General features: G+C 36.0%; 1 protein-coding gene across 1 annotated transcript; it reads right to left on the reverse strand.

Annotated features, from left to right (window-relative positions):
* Positions 1-5,296: 5,296 nt before the first annotated feature.
* On the reverse strand, positions 5,297-18,190 carry LOC121421489 (prostaglandin reductase-3-like). The gene is made up of 13 exons (XM_041616216.1): positions 18,106-18,190; positions 16,679-16,814; positions 16,233-16,320; positions 14,636-14,734; positions 13,651-13,749; positions 12,869-12,908; positions 12,273-12,301; positions 11,250-11,324; positions 10,690-10,761; positions 9,441-9,502; positions 8,252-8,351; positions 7,269-7,454; positions 5,297-6,021 (listed from the first exon to the last, which is right to left on the reverse strand). The coding sequence occupies exons 2-13, from the start codon at positions 16,804-16,806 to the stop codon at positions 5,950-5,952; spliced, it is 1,050 nt and encodes a 349-aa protein (XP_041472150.1). The 5' UTR covers positions 16,807-16,814; positions 18,106-18,190; the 3' UTR covers positions 5,297-5,949.
* Between the last annotated feature and the right edge of the window lie 264 nt (positions 18,191-18,454).

The raw sequence follows: 18,454 nt of genomic DNA on the forward strand, positions 1-18,454 counted from the left end.
ATTACTAGAAGTAAAGATCGGAAAATCTACAGGAGAAGTCCTTCATTTCCGTACCTGATGTGATGATGTGATGTGATTTCATGTAAATCACAGCTCAGTGCTAAGCAAATATCGTCACGATGGCCTCGGTGTGTGGGGAAGTGGGGTGGGGCGCAATCCACTCTTCGAATTGTTTTGGGCAAGGAAACAAGTTTAAAAAATGTAAAATATATCTTCAAATCAATGTTACGAGCTGAATTCCACTTTTTCTTCATGACTAAGGTCTACCTTTATTCGCATAACTATTTCAAAGTTCTGCGCAAATCATTTTTCACTAACTTTTCAAAAGTGAGTGGTGCTCACTCAAGCGGAAATATTTTTCGACAGTTATATCGTCATTTGCTTAAATGGATCTGTACCAATGTTAAAATGTGGAAAAATCTTTAGAATATTACAAATTTATAATTTTACAGGACTTTTTTTCTAAGTGTAAACTTTTTTTTGATACGCACTGTATAATTACATTGTGTATCCATGTAGACCTAACCGTAATAAAAGTAATGGCATTCAAATCAATTTGACTTTTAAACAAAGTTTAGTGGAGTCTTAGGTGCGGAAGTGAACTTTCCATAATGAACATTTCAAAGAACTAACTCTTACCGAACTACCTTAGGGGCCACGGAACGGTTTTCAAATGGGGTGTCTGTTGCAGAAAGAGTTGCGTTTAAATGCAAGTCAAAAAATTAATCGCAAGTCCCAAATGCGCGCTTTTGATTGGTTGAAAATCAAGTTGCGCATGATTTTTAGAGTTGCGATTGATTGCAACTCTTTCTGCAACTGGCACATTTTTACGTTTTTGTACATGGTTTTTGAAAAAAGTGTGGGGCTGTCACCCCCCCCCCCCCTTCCACGGCCCCTGCTTGCTTCATCCTTGTTATAGTCTACAACAGACATGGTCTATTATTCATTCTACTTTTACTACAAAAAAATATTGATACTTCAAGACATTATCTGTCTCCCCCATACCAGGTATGTATAGCTACAATTCACTTGCGTTTTAATATGTTTTAAAGTACTACAATTTGTTATCATTAATATTGACTTTTGCTGTATTTTGAAATCTTTTCTAATTTTGCCTGTGTTCCATATGAAACTGTTATGAATTTGTTAGATTGAATGTTCCCAAAATAAGGGCCAGACTGCACAAGAGGGCATCTACGACCCCGGCAAGGGTCTTTGCGCTTCGCGCACATTTTTTTTTCTAAGTATCCACATCACCCTGGCCCTTTCAGGTTTCCTTGGAGTCTCATCTGGCCCTTCAAAGAAAAAGTTGAGAACCCCTGCTATAGTCGATTTGACAGTCCCATAGGCTCAATACACCAACCTAGAAATGTTCTTTCCGATGAAGTTTTTTCTTGAATCGTGTTCCTATGGGGTCTTAGAACAAATTCAGCTTGATTGCCCAAAGTTGCCGTTTGGGCAATTTTGCTAATTTGCATAAAGCCAAAATGGCCGCCACATGCCATCTTAAAGACGTAACTTTTGAACCCTTTGCCCCAAAATGATGAGGAATGACTCTTTTTAAGGGGATGTAGTATCGATTTCTTTTATCATTTTTGCAATATAAGGTCATCTTCAGGTCAAATCCAAGATGACCGACCGATGCCATCTTGAAAAAATGACTTTTGATCCCCTTGCCCCAGCGTGACGAGTAATACATCTGTTTAGGGGTTTGGGGTGTGTAGAATCTCTTTCTGCTATCTATTATGCAATATAATGTCATCTTAACGTCAATTCCAAGATGGCCGCCATATGACGCCATTTTGGGAAAAATAACTTCTGATCCCTTTGTCCAAGAATCATGAATAATACCTATTTTCGAGAGTTATTTGATATGTTGATTCCATTCCTGGTGATAATTTTGCAATATAGGATCATTCAGATAAAAAAAGAAGGCCGCTAAACGCCATATCAAAATACTACTTCTTGAGACTACTGAACCTTGAAGAAGTGCTCTCCCCCAAAAGTACACGCTTTCCTTACATGCCTAACAAAAAAGATCAACATTAAAGCACAGTGATAGGAACTATTTCAAATTGCTTATCATAGTTTGTTAAAAGGTAATGTGAAAAGAACTATTTCAAAATATGAATATCAACAAAATATAATATTCATATTTTGAAATAGTTCTTTTCACATTACCTTTTAACAAACTATGATAAGCAATTTGAAATATTTCCTATCACTGTGCTTTAATGTTGATCTTTTTTTTCTTACATCACTTCATTGTCAAAAGTGCAAAGGGAACGTGATTCACAAGCCCAATGACATGTTTATCCTTTTCCCTGAAAACATTAATGTGTTATATAAATAGGGGTAAATAATTCGATGATATAATACTTAGATAGATAGGAAGCGATCATAATGGTTTTACGGTTAGACAAGAGTTCTTTAAATAGTCTTTACTTTTAAGGAATGCTTGGTCTTTCTCTCTTTATCAATATTACTGATTAAGATACAATATAAAAAATATTAAAACTAATTGCATTCTCGCATTATCATATTCTAATTGCACTACACACTTTTTGGGGTTATCTCTTTGGCAGAAGGATAGTGTTAATTAAACCATGACATGTATGAGAATTTCACCCAATATGTTTCATTTGGATATTTTTAGGATCGATGTCAGGATGGAATGGGTGTAATAGGGAGAAGACACCTCAATCAAGAGGAATTTTACAACGACCTTAACCACATGTAGCGCCCCCACCCCTCGACATACAAAAATGTTAATTCTCTCCCTTCGTTCATCTCACTTTAGAATGTTATGCCTGATTTTAGTCGTATACCTAGAATCACCCATGATGATTGCCCATCATGATGCCAGCCAACACTTACCTAAACTGGGTTTGTAAATATGGTTCAGCACGTAGCGATATTTACAGTGTATCAGTTTATCCAAGGTGCAGCTTTACTCTCAGTTTGGCCTATAAATAGAACATCTATTTTGTTACATAAATGGTAATGACTAGACAACCTTATTTGCAATATACTTTGGAATTTTGCAATAGAAAAAAAATTACACCACTAAATGGAATGTTTTTTGTCACCTTATTGCAACTGTAATAAATCATTGATAGTACTGCAACGAAAATTAGTTTCTCTCGAGTTGTTGGATTTCTGTTGTGTATTATGGGTCGGAGAGGGTCTTGCAAAAGTAACGGTCCACTGCGAACATAACACAAATCAAGACATAGGTTCTGGATGTTCATTGCATAAGTTAAAAACTAATACAAATTTTATTTCAATAGGTAGCATATTGACTGATAATACATTTTTCAAATGAACAATAATAAATGGTATTTGGTTTATTGAAATTTTATTCACAGCCAAAGGCTGAATGAATTGTAAAATCTTTTACAATAAAAAAACGTACAAGTTGGCTTTATCACATAAAAAAAAAATATTCATTTGAAATACACATGCCACTTTTATGAGGTAAAACTACAACACAGCAGGGGAATGAGAGCATTAGGGTTAATAGCAGAAGTGAAAAGGGAGAGGATATTAGAGAAAGAACAGAAATGCGAAAAAGGAGAGGGGGAAAAAAAGAGAGTAAGGAAAAGAAGTGGAGCGGAAAGTCAGAAAGAAGGCCTGAGGAAGAATCGGGAAGTTGTAAGGCTTCAAAGTTCAAAAGGGTTAGAAATGAAAACAATTTGGAAATAAAAATTTGAGAGTAAAATATTAACATATCCTGATTGAACAAATATCTTTCTAGAAGATGGTGTTTACACAACCACCCTCAAATGGATTCACTACAATGTATTTCTTTCACTAAACATTTAAAGAAATACATGGTACATGTACTATAAGAATCAATAAAAACGATCCCTCAATTCCTCAAATTGGCAGTGCGATGAAAATCACCTTTTCATGCAAATCAATAATTTTCTAATTTTAAAAGACATTTATTGTACTCTATTTTCTATACTGTAATGCCGCAAATAAAGAAATTAATTACCCTATAATCAAATTAATCATTGCATATTTCAAGAAAATCATCAATACAAATCATCAAATAGTGCAATCATACAATTCAATTGCAAAATATTGGATTCAAATCTCTTCCCTGATTTAAAAGAATGAGGTTAATCACCCGTATTCAAGGGGTATCACCCGATACCCCCTTGGCATCATGTATTAAAGCTAACTGCTATTGAAATATTCTGTTACACAACTTTGGTCGGAAGCTGAAATTACATGACAATAAAACTCTGAATTCAATTTCTTATGAATATTTCAAGATTCGACCACTAAATATATCTCTTATTTACAAGTAGTCACATCTAATTGTGTCATAATTAATGATTGGAAATGAAGTAATTAAAGAATTTATTTTGTCTCCCCCCCCCCCTTTTTTTGGGGGGGGAGAGGGACCTTGAAAATGTTTAATGAACAGTAACTACTCTATGAGGTTCTAAATCCTAATTTTTTTATACATAGCGCATCATTATTTTTTTCCAATAAAATAATCATATCTATAAATCCAGAAATAATTGCAAGCTAAGAGAGTTGACATGATTTCAATAAGTAAAGTGAGGTGCAAAGAATTCAAAATTCATTATTTTTATCTGAAGTATTACTTTCAATTTTAGTACTGATCATGATCTAAGAGGCAAGCTTCTTTACGAAAGTTATGAGGTACCAGTCATTTACTCTTGTTTGGCATTTGACCAATCCAATTTTATGATATCAAACTTGTCAATCAAATTTCATGTAGGTTATAGTGCAAACTGTATTTGAATGTTTTTCATGACTTTCAAGGGCCCGTTTGATAAAACTTGTTAAAAAACAATCAAACAAAAAACGGTTTAAAGCTGAAATCATTCAATTTGATTGGTTGATAGCATATATTTGTTTCATAAATCATTTTGTGAAACAGGACCCTACATAGTGTCGAACCCTGAACAGCCATGAAACCCATGTGGCTGTCTCATCACAATTAAAGAGAAATGCCAGTAGTTGCAGTGAACACTGATTTCATGAGAAAGTCTGTAAAACCAGGCTTAATTGTCAGTATATCATCGAGGATCTAGATCTGGTACAGTTACATAAACTGAACTGTTTGAAATCTACGCAGAAAAATGTTCACAGTGGAGATCCCCAACACAGATAGGCACACATGGGACAGTGTATTATTATTGCAGGAATAAAGACCCGACGGAAGTGACCGAATCCGCGCTTATTTTGCTTGTTTCTCAGCAATTACACCATTTCTCCCAGAATCCTTTGGCACATATTTTTTATTCATACAAACAGACACTTGGGTGGTCATTATATTAGATTCTGTAAAAAGTCAATTTAAGATCGTTACCAAAACTGGAATTTACCTTTATCAATTTACATAGTACAGTGTAACCTGCTTCAGGAAGAAGTCTGTGAAACAGGTCCCAAATTAAAAGAAATAAATATCAAAAGTCACAATCTCATCAATCGCAAAGAAATCCCACATGCATCTTTTCATCGCAAATCTTCACTTTCCATCACTGACCATGCTGACGAAAGAGCAGGATGCTGGAAAAGTCGGTCTGAAAAGATGCAAAATGCCTTTTAGATGTATATCACGACTCCTGCTAATAGATGTAGGAGATGTTGTAATATGACGGTTACTAGAATGAAGCACTCGGTCTTAGAGGGCATATGAGGCTCTTGGTAGTGAGTCTTCAGAGGGTCTTTACAAGTGGCCAAGTTTATTGCTACAGCTTTTCGTTCCTTCGCACATTACATGTACATCTTGCGTGTTACAATATAGTTTGGGGGCGACAGCAGAGACATTGGGTCAGGTGCCCAAGTGCAGCAGTTTCATTAATGATTACGAATGGTTTGTCATTTTGGCATCAAAGACTGTATTATCATAACCTGATCAATAAACAGACAGATATGACCTGCCAGTTTCTTCATGCGATGTCTTTACAGCTTAGGCTTTTCTTCTGGGTTGATTTCCACTACGATCTTGCCTTCGCTCTTCTTGGTGTAAAGGTACTGAGAGAGACAAAAACAAAGAGATGAAAAAGAGGGGAAGGGGGAAAGAAAGAGATTACTATCATGTGAACCTTAGACATAGCCACTCTTCTTTTCTTAATATGAAAAGCTTAGTTGCAAAAGGGTTAGGTCCATTTTTCATCAAATTTGATTTTTGGTCTCAATGTATAAATTTTAGTAGCTGTATGAAATGATACCAAAGAAATTTTTTTCTAAAGGGGTTAGTTCCATTTCAGTTTGGTTGCAAAAGGGGCTAGGCCCACAAAGAAATCTTATGGAAAAAATATTTAGAATAAATTGAAGACAGGTAGATTTTTTTTCATACCCAATTTTATGTTCACATGATAGGGTAGTACATCATGAAAATTTATTTTCTCATAAGAATATTGCAATAAGTGAGAATAAAAAAACATGATTTTTGTCGGAATGGTCCAAAGTGGACCTAACCCTTTTTGCAACCAAACTCTTCATATATTCAATTGTATGATGACAAAAGGGGATCCGGAATGATGTGATACACTTGACCTATTGTAATGATGGTGACACGACATGTGCTCCTCCAACAATTGCTCCGGTCTTCACATCTCAGTGGGCACAGGGTAAGAGTTTAGATTTTAATAGAGGTTTTGGTTCATAACGATGTAAAGATTAGGATTGGGCTTTGGCTAACAGAGCTTGATTCGCAATGTCCTAACAAACTTGAATATAATTGGCCAAACTTTATATTAATCCAAATAATATCCTCAAGACTTACATCTACAGCATCATAAACAACTTCGAGACAAAGGAACGATCTATTCAGATCATGGTTGCATTTGTCGGACCTACCATATTTACCACACCAAATTGGGACAAAATTGACCTTTACGAATCAAACTATATCAATTGAAAGAAAAGTGCCCTTGATACCTACATCTACAGCATCATAAACGAATTCAAGGTCAGGGAACAATTACTTATAATAGTAATGCAGTAATCTCCTATAATCTACCAAGTTTGCAAAAAAGATTACATATCTATATAAGATCAGAGACCGCTTCTAGGCCAGTGTACTATCCCTTTTGATGTTTACCAGTGTCATATCCACTCTTATTTTCAAAGACCAGGAAACAAGGAGTGTGACAAATGTCACTTTTAACTAGGTTTCAGATAGTCAAAGAATGGCTTCTATTCATCAAGTTGAAACCCAATTGAATATAGTTCACCAACTCTATATCAATCCAAAGAAAAGCACCCTCAATACTTACATCTACAGCGTCATAGACAGCTTCTAGGCCAGTGAACGGTCCCTTGGGGTCATGCTTGCCCTGGTCGTAACTGACCTTGAGTTGACCTCCAATCAGCAGCTGGGTCAGATTGGTCAAAGATCGCTTCCAGAGGTCAACAAAATGGAAGAGAAGGAACCCTCGAATGGATGCAGACTTCTGGAGTACCTTGGATTAGACAATGATTTCATCAAGGTTACTATTGATGAGTGAGTGTTGTTGCTTTAGTGGATTAGTCTTCTGACTTAATTGGAACAGATTGAGGGACATGGGTTCAAATCCCATTATCCCAGCCATAATGTGGCAAGAATAACCTTCGGCAAGAAATGGATCTGCATTAATAATAATAGGCATTTATACATGTATAGCGCCATCTATCTAGAAATATTCTATTCCAATTTGCATTGTTATTATTACCCTGGCTTTAGCTCGAGCTGCCTTTCAGCGCTCATGCATTCAAGGAATTTCTTCCTGCTGGGTACCCATTCACCTCACCAGGGTTGAGTGCAGCATAATGTGGATAAATTTCTTGCTGAAGGAAATTACACCATGGCTGGGATTCGAACCCACGACCCTCTGTTTCAAAGTCAGAAGACTTATCCACTGGGCCACAACGCTCCACAATGATTTCATCAAGGTTATTACTATCGAAAACAACCGCATGGAGCGTTGAGGCCTAGTGGAAATAAGACTTGGGAACAGATTGAGGGACATAGGTTCAATTCCCAGCCATCGTGCAATGTCCTTTGCCTAGAAATGGATCTGCATTGTGCTGCACTCAACCAAGATGAGGTATCTGACAGGAATTTATTCCTGGAAATGCTATCACACTGGAAAAAGCTGCGGGGCTAAAGCTTTGGAAGTATATACAGATGCTATCACATTGTATTAATCAATATTACTATCATTAAATGCAAAAAAAAATGCATGTGACCAATGAGGGCACATTTGCAAGAAATACTTACTATTCCGGACCATGATGCTTCATTCTTCGGAGCCAGGGCGCCCTCTTTCTGATAGCTCTCAATAAATCCAATAACAATGATTCTACCCTTGTTGGCTAAGCTGAGAAACAGAAAGCAAAACAAATGCAAGTGATGAATGTTACAGGGTCACTAACAAGTGAGATTCAAGCTAATTTTTCAGGCTTGCTTTTCCTTTTGAAGCTAAAACAGGAAACATGTGGGATTACACAAACAATGGATGGGTGATTTTCAGTAATATTTCTGATAGTTCATTTGCTTGTTACTCTTAATGATTTTCCTGAAAAAAATTGTTTGGCATATATCATTTATTCATAGTTTTTCATATTTCTGTCTAAGTTTTGTTCAAGATTATGTGAATTTACTCAATTTTATGAACATTTTCTGTAATGCCAATACCAGAATACACTTGTACCAATCAAGGGAGGGGGGGGGGGGGTTAAGGTTGAGGTTAATCTGCCTTCTCTTGCTAAGCGAGGACAAAAAAAGTTTCAAAACTATTGAGTACTGACTGGCTCAGTGTTCAAGGAGGACAACACCAAGGATCTTTACCCTGGTGCTCAATTAATAATGTCCCTTCAATACCCAATGGTCTTCAAAAGCACTATAACACACTGAGTACAAAAATACATTGTTTAAAAATAAGCATATCCATCATCCAGTGGCATGTGTCCCTTGGGCGGTCTTCATATACTAGTTCGTAATCTATATCAAAGAATTGTGGTCCCTACATGCAGGGTGCTACATAAGCACTTGCCCGATTGCCCGGGGCAAGTAAAAGTTATGGTCGGGCAAGTGTTTTGAAGTAAAGACCAAAACTACTTGCCTAAATTGGGCAAGCGAAATTCTTACAGTAGAATAACCAAAATTAGCGTTGATATATGATATCGACCCTAATTTTAGTTATGACAGGCAAGATAAAATAAATTTGGAAAAAGTAATGCAATAACAAGGTAGATCGGTTCATGTCAAAAGAGAGAAAGGGGTCAAAGGGCAAGTCTATTTGGGCAAGTGAAAAAGATTTTTGGGCAAGTTTATTTCAACTTTTTAAAAATGTACTTGCCTGACTGGGCAAGTGCTTTTAAAAAGTTATGTAGCACCCTGCTACATGTCATAAAATCCTTCTGTAGTATGGACGTATACCTCGAACAAATTAATGAGAGAAACTTACGCCTTGAGACAAGTAGAAAACATCTCTCCTCCTATGGTTTCATAGACAACATCAATTCCTTCCTGAGAATGGGATAATAATAAAATTTTAGATTTACATGTATACATGTGTAGCACTTCATCATTTGTGTTTCTAAGGCCCGTATTCTGAAGTCAGGTTTGACTTAAACTCAGGTTTGAAGTTGTGGTTTAAGTATGGACAGCGAATTGTTACATAATCACTTACAGTAGAGATATCATACTTCAGCTCTCAAATCATTCATAATTGTGTAGGAAATATAAATAGATGATTGTCTTCACCATCGGTGAATCAGGAAAGAGCACAGTAAACATAAGAAACATACAACTTACTAAAAATGTTAATACTTTTGGCTTCCCATACTTAAACCACACCTTTAAACCCGAGTTTAAGTTAAACCCGACTTCAGAATACGGGCTTAAGTGTTTACATGTAATTACTTGTAATTACTATTGTGTAGAAAATATAAATTTGGATCCAACACTGTTCCACACATAAAGTGCACCATCTCCACTCCCTGAGGAGCATCCTGGCTAGTGCACACATGCCATCTACGGTAATCACATTGCTGTTCAAATCCTACAGGGTACCTATTAAACATTTGGGTGGAGAGTGACAAACGTGAGATTTGTAACATCTTGTAAAACTATAATTATGAACAAGTTCTGTGTTTACATCTTGGTGTGGGTATTTGGTCAATTATCAAATTTGAAACGAAGCTGTCAATGGAACAAATTTCACAAGGCATTAAGCTGTCAATAAATGCGATTGACACCTTATGTGTGGACATACCATTCTGCCCAACTTTGGCAAAAAGAAGCAAGTGACACATCAGTTAAATTTGAGTTATTGTTGTTTCTGAAACACCCGTTGTTTGTATGCTGCACATTCAGGCAAAATTTGGGGAAGAAATTATCGTTCTATGGGAAGATATTGAAGAACATATGCTGTTAAATTGCATTAACACATATGTAAATGATGAACACAAAATGCTCATTTAAAACAAATTATGATTTTGTAACTTGCTTCCTTTTGCCAAAGTACATGTACGGCAGCATTGACTAGCCACTATCCCTCTTGTTCATGCAGGGTGTTGACCAGAGACAATCAAAGTAAGCCAGTGCTGGTGACTACACATATGTTTTAGAACTCTAGCAAGGAAATGGTCAACTGAAATGTACAATATCTTTATGAAGAAGAAACAATCATGAATAAATCTATATCAACTTACCGGGTACTCTGATCTGAGCACATCTTTGAGATTCTCTTTCTTGTAATTGACAGGTCGATCACATCCAATTTTCTGTAATACAAGACAGATAGAAAATGTTAAGTTCTTAGAAAAAAAAGTTTTCTGACTGCTATAGAGAATACATTTTGTGCAAAACTACAATTTCTTTGAAAAACCAAAAATACCTGAACTATTTAGACAAAATGTAGTCATTAAGTAAATCTATAATTGCGACAAAAAAGTAAAAATGGCCATACCCAATGCCTGATCGGCAGACTAGATGTATATGCTTCAAACATTTCAGCAGATTGCTACACACTAATAAATATCTGCCAGAAAAATTATTGATAACATAGTGGTACTCTTATTGGGACATCATAGATAAATTGATGAATAAACTGACTGCTAATCTAGAAAAGCTCTGGGCATTTCTGTCCAACCTAAAGCATTGTACTCATGATTGAAATGGCAGCTGAATCAGCTATACTGATTTTGAATCCTACACAAACTAGCTGATTCTAGTCTCATGGCAAGGGGACAACGCAGAAAGTGCAACGTACCTTTAGGAATTCTACTTTTGAATCTGTTGAGCATGTTCCAATGACGTGGCATCCAGCAAGCTTGGCCAACTGGACCTAAAGAGAGAAGAGATAGGATCAATCATATAATAAAATTAATCTCAAGTTTGTTTATTGAAAACTGGGTCACAATTAGTTACCATGATTGCATATTAATTGGACAAACATGGAGAAGTACATTTAACACCTAGTTACCAATAATGCATACAGCATTTCCATTTATTTGAAAGCAGGATAAAAGAGCATTGCAGATTAAATGCCTTGCTCATGGGCATAGGTGCCGCGGCCAGGGATCGAACCCCTGACTTTCCATGTCTAGCCATTGCCCCATATTTCAAACTCAGGGGCCGTTTCATAACAATCTTCGTAAATTACACACAACTTTATGAACGAATGGTGACCTTTCTTGTGCTAAGTGATATATCTCCATGCATCTGAATGTTTCTGACTTTACATGTACATGTGGAACCAACATGTAAAAACAATTTGCGAACAACTTGAACATTGTATTGCAAAATGTAATTTTATGAAATGTATTCTTGTATTTTTAACTTTGTTATTCACATGCAATTCACTTTGTAAACTGCAATATGTGAAGAATTTTAATAATAAATACCATTTACATGTAATGTTATCTATCTATCATCTAAGAAACACCGTCTGTGTTTCAATTAACGTCAGGTCTGAAGTAGATGTTTAATTATGGACCTTAAGCCAGTACTTAAACAACTTTAACATGTCAGGTTCAATTTATAAGCTCATTTGACACTCAAATAGTCATAACTGTCGGGGAATAATAAACAGAAAAGGTTTTTTATTGTATTAAAAAACAGAGAAAAAATATATAGTGTAATCAAAATGTTGACATTTTCAGTGTCCCATAATGTCAGAGTTATTGCATAACTGGATTTCAGAATACAGGCCTATGTGCTAAGGAAAACAAAAACCCTAAACATGCATAATGCAATGAAATGTACATGAGAGTGCTGGGGTTTCAGGACTTACTGCGAATTGGCCAGTTCCTCCAGCAGCGGCTGAAACAGACAAGATAATAACATAAACATACATGTAATCATAATCATTCGTATTTATTGGTCAGTGTAAAACATCAAAATATATTGACCAGGAAAAAAATCACAATCATTCTACTTTTGCCACTCCTCCCCAGAGCTTAGCAGCTACAGCATTTGCTGTTTAATACAAATCTGATGCAGTATGGCTATTTTCTTTCATCAAAACTTCAAAATACATTGTCTATCGTGATGATGTGTTTTATTTTTCAATAGAAATAACTAGTATCATGCAAAAAAAACCCTGATAAACTGGGGCTCTTTGAAACCTTTGCAGGCTCCCTAAAAGAAAAGTTAAGGTCAGGCCTGATTGACTGAAAAAAAATCACAATCATTCTACTTTTGCCACTCCTCCCTTGAGCTTAGCCTAATAATATAGGTGGGGTTGCAGCTACAGTATTTGCTGTTTAATGCACATCTGAAGCGGTATGGCTATTTTCTTTCCTGCTACGCTAGAACATAAGTGATATGTCAGATGTGGCAAGACTACAAAAGGTACTGTATATTGTAATTTTTTTCTCCCCACTTTACCTGTGATTAAAACGTTTTCTCCCTTCTTCAGGTCACCAACCTATGAAGAAAATACAAAACGAAATTAAATGTTATTCTTTCTCACTCACGATAACTTGAAGACATCAATTGTATCTACGTATACAGAATGATGCTTTTTTCTTTCAATTACAAGTCACCAATTTTATCATCACCACCATGCTCACTATCTCCATCACCACCTCCATCATCACCTCCATCATCATCATTTTAATAAATAATACCATCATCATCATCTGCCCATCATCATAACTCTCATAATCATCTTCATTAGCACAATCATCATGCACCATCATTATATTTTTCATCACTAATACCATAATCATTACCATAACTCTCATCACCACCACCACCAACATCATCATCATAACCATCATCATCATCCTCAAACCATCACCACCATCCTCATCATCATCATAATCATCACCATCATCGTCATCATAATCATCACCACCGTCATCCTCCTCCTCCTCAAACCATCACCACCATCATCGTCATCATAATCATCACCATCATCATCATTCTTCTCATCATCATCTCCTCTTCCATATCCTCCTCCTCATCATCATCAGCATAATCATCACCACCATCATTATCCTCATCATCAACGGTATCATCATCCTCCTCCTCCTCCTCGAACCATCACCACCATCATCGTCATCATAATCATCATCATCATCCTCCTCCTCATCATCATCAGTATCATCATCTCCTCCTCCATCTCCTCCTCATCATCATCAGCAGCAGCATCATCACAAACTCACCTCAGCCAGACTAAGATCAGCTGTCATCCCACTGACCATCAGAGTTACAAAGTCTGGTTTAGCCGCCGGCAGAGGGATGGCCATTTTTGCTGGCACAGCCTTTCAAAATGAATGTGAACAAATAACGTTAAGCTAAGCAATAAAAGACATTGATCAATACAGTGACACTGCCTAAATACATAATATAAAACAATTTATTTCTAGGGGCTTTAATTCCACATTGGGGTGATTGCTGATTTTTTTTGGGGGAGGAGGGGGCTTTTTCTTTCCATTCAAGGGTAATTTTTGTGGAACAACACAGTATGTTGTAAGAGTATTTCGCATTAATCTGCTGAAATCAAAAATGAATTTTCTATCCTTTCATGAATATTGTTTATGTATTCTTGAGGCATCTTCAGAAAAGAATGTCGCCCAAATGCATTTTTATTTTAGGGGTGATTTGGACTGTCATGAGGCAAAACTGCCTGTCAACCTCAAAGTGAAATGAAGTGAAAAAGATATAGAAGTCACACCAATGTATCCGATGGCATATTCATCTCGATGGAGATGGCAAAGTGGCCATACTTTTCAAAAGAATGAGTTAATAATGATAATTTTCATATAGCGCAAATTACAGTTACGTCTCTTAGCGCTCTAAAAGGTAGTATGAGAAAGAACTTAGAGAAAGAGACACAAAAGGAAAAACAATCATATTGAACTTAAATACATCATTAAACATAACCTACAAACATCATTACACATATTTGAGACTGAATGTTTACAATTTGGAACAACATGTAGATAATGCATCATTAGGAAATTTGAATTTGTGATGTGATTTTAGAAAGGATATTACTTGAGCAACAGACGACACCTATCATTGAACACTTTTTTAAATCTGCACAATATGAGTAATGATGTCCAGAGTCATCCTACGAGAAACTTCTTTTATATAGCAGGGGAACTGGGTTCAAGTTTAAAGAGCTTGAATGCTTGTAAAACTTACAGTGTACTCAGAGAAGGCCCCCCATGTCATGCTGGCTATGGCCTGTCCAACTTGAAGGTTTTTTACTCCGCTACCAACACTCACGATCTCTCCCACACTCTGAAAAGGAAACGGATATGTGAAAGTTTAGAATTTTGTATCAAACATTAACATGATAGTTATACTGGGGCCCGTTGCAGAAAGAGTTGCAATCAATCGCAACTCTAGAAATCATGCGCAACTTGATTTTCAACCAATCAACAGCGCGCATTTCGGACTTGCAATTAATTTTTTGACTTGCGTTTAAACGCAACTCTTTCTGCAATTGTTGCTGCTAGAGTTGCTATTTCTTTCTTACGTATGGATACCTTGTACAATAGTCATAAAATTTAAGCAGCAATAGAATTCTTGCAATTAATAAAATAATGTGCAAGAATTATACAGTGCTTGATACAATAAACAGTTGCTTACTGTTACCAAACGTTTAGCATAGGTACACCAATGCCCTTTTTACACAAGATTTTCTTAACCCCGGACTATCGCTAACCCGTACTATCCTTAACCCCGTACTATTTTTTTTCCTTTTCACACATGCCAAATTGTTATTGCTAACCCCGGATAAGGAATGCTTGCTTTTTACACACGAAACTCACTAACCCCGGACTAGTGGTTTTTGTCAATCATTCGTAGTACAAGTGCTTCACTCGTACACTTTTTACACACACTACAATTTCCTTAACCCCGTACTATAGGTAGGGCCAAATTGCCATTTAGCCCCACCTATAGTACAGGGTTAAGCTTAGCCCACTTTCGTTTTGTGAAAACGAAAGTGGGCTAAGCTTAACCCCGTACTATAGGTGGGGCTAAATTGCCATGTAGCCCCACCAATAGTACAGGGTTAAGGAAATTTTAGCCTGTCTAAAAAGGGTATTAGGCCAGTGTTCAAGGATGCAAAGAACCCCTTCCTGCAGGGAAGGCGGGTACCCATTTACAACACCTGCATGAAGAGTGAAAAATGTAGATAAATGCCCCGCCAAAGTAAGCAAATTGTGGAGGTGTCATGGTGTAGTGGTTCGGTCACTTGACTCTTAAACCAAAGGTCATGGATTCGAATCCCACCCAGACCTAATGTTCTTTGGCAAGGCACTTATCCATGGTTGTCACTCTCCACCCAGGTGTTAAATGGATACCCGGTAGGATGTGAATGTCAATGTGATTAGATTGTCATGTGTGCACTGATAAACGGTTGCCTACATGTAGGCCAGGATACTCCCCAGGGAGTGGAGATGGCGCTCTTTATGTGTGGAACAGTGATGGATCCTATGACCAGGTTAATAATGATTATAATGTAAAGCATTTAGAAACCAATGTATGAAGCGCTATATAAATGCAACTATTATTGTTATCAAATACTGTAGTTTGGTGGGATTTAACCTACTCTACACAAAATAATACATTTCAGTGTGTTTCTCCAACAACTAGATTTCATATTTACTGAAGAGGCCACTTGCTTGAAAGTAGCAGCAGTTTCGACTCTGTGGAATTGACATATAATCTAGTCATTCTAGCTATTCATTAAAAAAAAAGAATAATAATAATAACAACCCTGCATGCTTACCTCCATTCCAGCACCAAAGGGGGGTTTACCAGTGTTAGCATACCTTCCTGCCGAAGCATTGATCTCGGATGCATTGATACCAACATACCTACAATAATAATAATAATTTTAATGATAAGAATAATAATACTAATAATGATGATAATAATATTATTAATAATAATATCAATGTTATAATGATGATATTGATATTAATAATAACAATGTAATAAATATTATTTATAATAAAAATCATAATAGTTATAACAATGACAATAATGAAATAATGATAATATTAATAATAATGAAAATTACAATAGTAATAACAATGAAAATAATAATAATGATAATAATAATGATAATAATAATAATGATAATGATTATAATAATGATAGTAATATAATAGTAATAATGATAATGATAATAAAAATAATACTAAAAAGGACATAATATGTCATCAAGCTGACCTTGTTCTCATGATGACTTCATTCTCAGATGGTTCTATCATAGGAACAGTCATGATCTTGACTGCTTCTCTGAAGTTAGTCGAGAGTTTGGTGATCATCATCTTTCTAAATGTGTTCGGAAGAGCCATGATTAGTGCTAAAAGAAAAGAGGAAATAAACTGAAATTATTGTTTGGAATAAAAGACAGCTTGAGCTCATTAACCAAATTAGGGTTTCTTTCTGTAGAATCCGATTTGTAAAGAAAACATTGTTTTAAGTCATATAATTTAATTTATCTCCTGGTTTTAGTTGAGACTTGAGAGTTGAATATGTTTGTAAGTTACATGACTGATGACTTAAAAGTGGAATGTTGTTTGAGGTAAAAAAAAGTGGGTGGATGAATTATCATAATTATTTTAGTAAAGGTTAAAGTTTTCATTTAAAATAGAATGTCAGTCACCTAAATCAGGCTACAAATGCATCATTTGGGGGAGGCATATACACAAAATAAAAATAAAACATCATAAAAAACAGAGAAAACTGTTCATCAAAATTAGATTTGCAATCTATTCATGAAATTCAATTGACTAGAACAATGCAGTAATTACATTCTTTGCCATTATTATTCCAATGGCAGTCATTCTCACAGGGAATTTGACTTAGGATTTGTTAAACAGGAAAATATCCAATTAAATTCAAATACAGAATTAACAGTGACATGCAACTTTTGATGGATAAAGTGGCTTTGCTTATGTTTAATTTAAAAACATGCTCAAACTAAAACTAAAAGTAAAGCCAAAGGTTATAATCATATCTGGGCTAAACTTAAAGGACAGATAGGACACTTTAAATAGTTTGGCCTCTCACCTACATTTACCATTCTCTTGCATGAACAATCTATTACAATATCCCAGCTCAACTCAATGGCAGAACGGGGGTCATGTTTGCACAGCTCTGCCTCTAGCTCTGTGCTTATGTCAACACACACGGCCAAGAATTAAGTGCTGGCAAAGTTCATTGCAAACATACAAATTCATGCACACATGAGAAAAACACAGTAACTGTTAAAGTTTGAAAATAATTTATTATGGCATCCCAATTATTGGCATGCCCTAATATTCACTCTGCCAATAAAATATTGCGATTGCACTGAATTAAGAAAAATAAAGGAAGATTGAATTATTTTACGTTGCTTCTGCATTCTGAACGAACAATCATTACCGCGGACTTTCTCAGCTAACCTCCCATCGGAACCATCAACGCAGGTTTCCCCGATGGCTCTGGCATCAAACTGAGCTCACGCTCGCTATTATAAATTTACCAAGACCAAGAGCGATAATTCTAAGCAAGTTTGGGCTGATATGACCTGAAAATGACTGCAACTTCTAAGTACTGAATAAAGAATATCATTACACCATGATATTGATTTACTTAAAATGTGTACTTACTTAAGAAGTATTGTCCTTTTACCGGAAAAGTTGAAGAAAGGTACCTTCCCTGTCGTCGTCAGCTAGGGATAGGCCAGCAGAAAATATTGTCCGTCATTCTGCCGTAGATGGCTCAAACGGTCAACCTTGCTGCATCATCACGGTCGTCCGTCCCGTTTTTCTTTCTTCTCCTTTTACATTCATCATCATGCTTCTTCTTTTTTTTCCTTTCAGAACTTTAATTTTACTTTCCCTTTTCTGTCTTTTGTATCTTTTATTATTATTTTTTTTACAATTTTTCATTCCCGCCCCTGTAAACACCTTTCTTTTTTCCTTGTATTTATTTGGGCCTTCTCTCTTTCAAGAATCC

Source organism: Lytechinus variegatus, chromosome 9 (assembly GCF_018143015.1).
Source record: "Lytechinus variegatus isolate NC3 chromosome 9, Lvar_3.0, whole genome shotgun sequence".
Taxonomy (NCBI): domain Eukaryota; kingdom Metazoa; phylum Echinodermata; class Echinoidea; order Temnopleuroida; family Toxopneustidae; genus Lytechinus; species Lytechinus variegatus.